The sequence below is a fragment of the Galeopterus variegatus genome, unplaced genomic scaffold (genome assembly GCF_000696425.1).
Source record: "Galeopterus variegatus unplaced genomic scaffold, G_variegatus-3.0.2 Scaffold5431, whole genome shotgun sequence".
NCBI lineage: Eukaryota > Metazoa > Chordata > Mammalia > Dermoptera > Cynocephalidae > Galeopterus > Galeopterus variegatus.
Window position 1 is genome coordinate 89,465 of NW_007731542.1, and position 1,848 is coordinate 91,312.

A 1,848-nucleotide genomic window follows, 5' to 3' on the forward strand; every position below is an offset into this window, starting at 1 on the left:
TCAAGGAAGCCAGATTCACACTTTTGTTTACGTAGATGTTCTTGTGTTCTGAAAAGGTCACATACATATTCTTACTTCCCTCTTTCTGATAGTGATAATAAAAGCTGCCCAAACGTTTTTCTTACTAAAGTAAATGCACCACCTCTTTATCACCCGTTTGAGGGCCTCTTTGATCACCTTGTTCCTCAGACTATAGATCAGAGGGTTTAACATGGGGACAAAGATAATATAGAAAATGGACAGCACCTTGTGCTTCATGGAGTGGCCAGAGCCAGGATGCATGTACACAGAGAGGGCTGTGCCATAGTACAGTATCACAGTGGCCAGGTGGGAGGCACAGGTGTTGAAGGCCTTGGCACTTCCTTTGTCTGAGGATATTTTCAGGATGGAAGCTGCAATGAAACCATAGGATAAGAGGATAAAACGCAAAGAACCCAAACCCAGAGAAATAGCTACAAGAAAAACAGTCAATTGGCAGATGAAGGGATTGGAGCAAGACAAAGTAATAACCTGAGGTACATCACAGAAGAAATGTTGAATGATATTCGGCCCACAGTAGAAGAGATGAAAGCAAGGGACTGTTTCAACTAAGCTGCTAAGGAAACCAGTCCCATAGGTCACAGCAATTAACTTCCAACAGCGGCCAGGGACCATGATGGCTGAGTACTGCAGAGGGCTACTGATGGCGACATATCTGTCATAGGCCATGGTGGCCAAGAGGCAGCACTCAGCCAGACTCATGCAGGAAATGACAAAATACTGAGTGGCACAGGCCATGAAGGAAATTGTTTTCGCATCTCCTACGAAGTCTGAGAGCATCCTTGGGCTGATGGAAGTTGAACAGCAGATGTCTATGAATGACAGGGAACTGAGGAAAAGGTACATGGGTGTGTGCAGGTTAGAGTTGATCCTGATGAGAATGATAAGACCTAGGTTCCAGATGAGGGTCACAAGGTAGATGCCCAGGAAGACTGGAAAGAGGATGAGCTGCAGCTCTTTTTCATCTGAAAGCCCCAGTAGAATAAACATGGCCACAGAAGTGTGGTTTCCATCCCCTTCCATAGATCTGCTTGATGCTATCTGCTGCAAAAAAGGTGAGAGAAGGAAATGGTTTTATTCTCAAAAATGAAAAAATAAATACAGTTAATTTATTTTCTGTCTGCTGGCAAAATATACAACCTTGAATCATCAAGGCTGAGTGAGTTCGTGCTATTCATGCATGTTCACCAAACATAACTAAAAAGTTCTCTTTAAGAAATATTATTATTCTGTCTATGATGACAAAAGACACTAAATCTGCATTAGTATGATACGACCTAAAATATATTAATTTTGTTTTCTCATGCCAGATTTTGCAAATATATGAGACTTTTGAGATAGGCCAAATGAGGAAAGTAATGTCATTTCTCTATATGGTCAAACAGGACTATTCTACTCAGGCATGAATGTGTTATTCACTCCATGCTTAAAGACACTCCTGAATTATGCTGGGCCTCCTGTGTATAATGAGGATGCTGTTTAAAATATCTTTAGGTGATCTTTAAAATATCTTTGAGAACTTACATTCAATTAATGGAAAATCAGGGAGTACTGATAATTCTGTAACTGCATTTCTGCTATCAGAAACCCTGAAGAGATGAGAGAATAATATGGGAGGAGGGTGGGAAAAGTCACACAGTAAGAAACAGCTTGGAAATGGATGTGACTTAACCAACTTAATGACTCCAGGAAAGCCCCTGAGAAATTAAACAATAGATGGTTGAAAGATCCATGATGCTCCTTCTTTGCATGTGTGTATTTTTCTTTTCTCAAATCAGAGATATTAATGAGGTATATTTTCTAGGACAG

The 1,848-nt window shown here is 40.6% G+C and overlaps 1 protein-coding gene across 1 annotated transcript in view; it reads right to left on the reverse strand.

Moving 5' to 3' along the window:
• LOC103604842 (olfactory receptor 5A1-like) overlaps positions 1 to 1,062 on the reverse strand; it is a gene marked incomplete at its 3' end in the record, with an annotated part of 4,939 nt that extends 3,877 nt beyond the window's left edge. Inside the window, exon 1 of the mRNA XM_008589422.1 lies at positions 143 to 1,062. Coding sequence (XP_008587644.1) covers positions 143 to 1,062 — 920 coding nt within the window. The remainder of the gene's footprint in view (positions 1 to 142) is intronic.
• Positions 1,063 to 1,848: the final 786 nt, after the last annotated feature.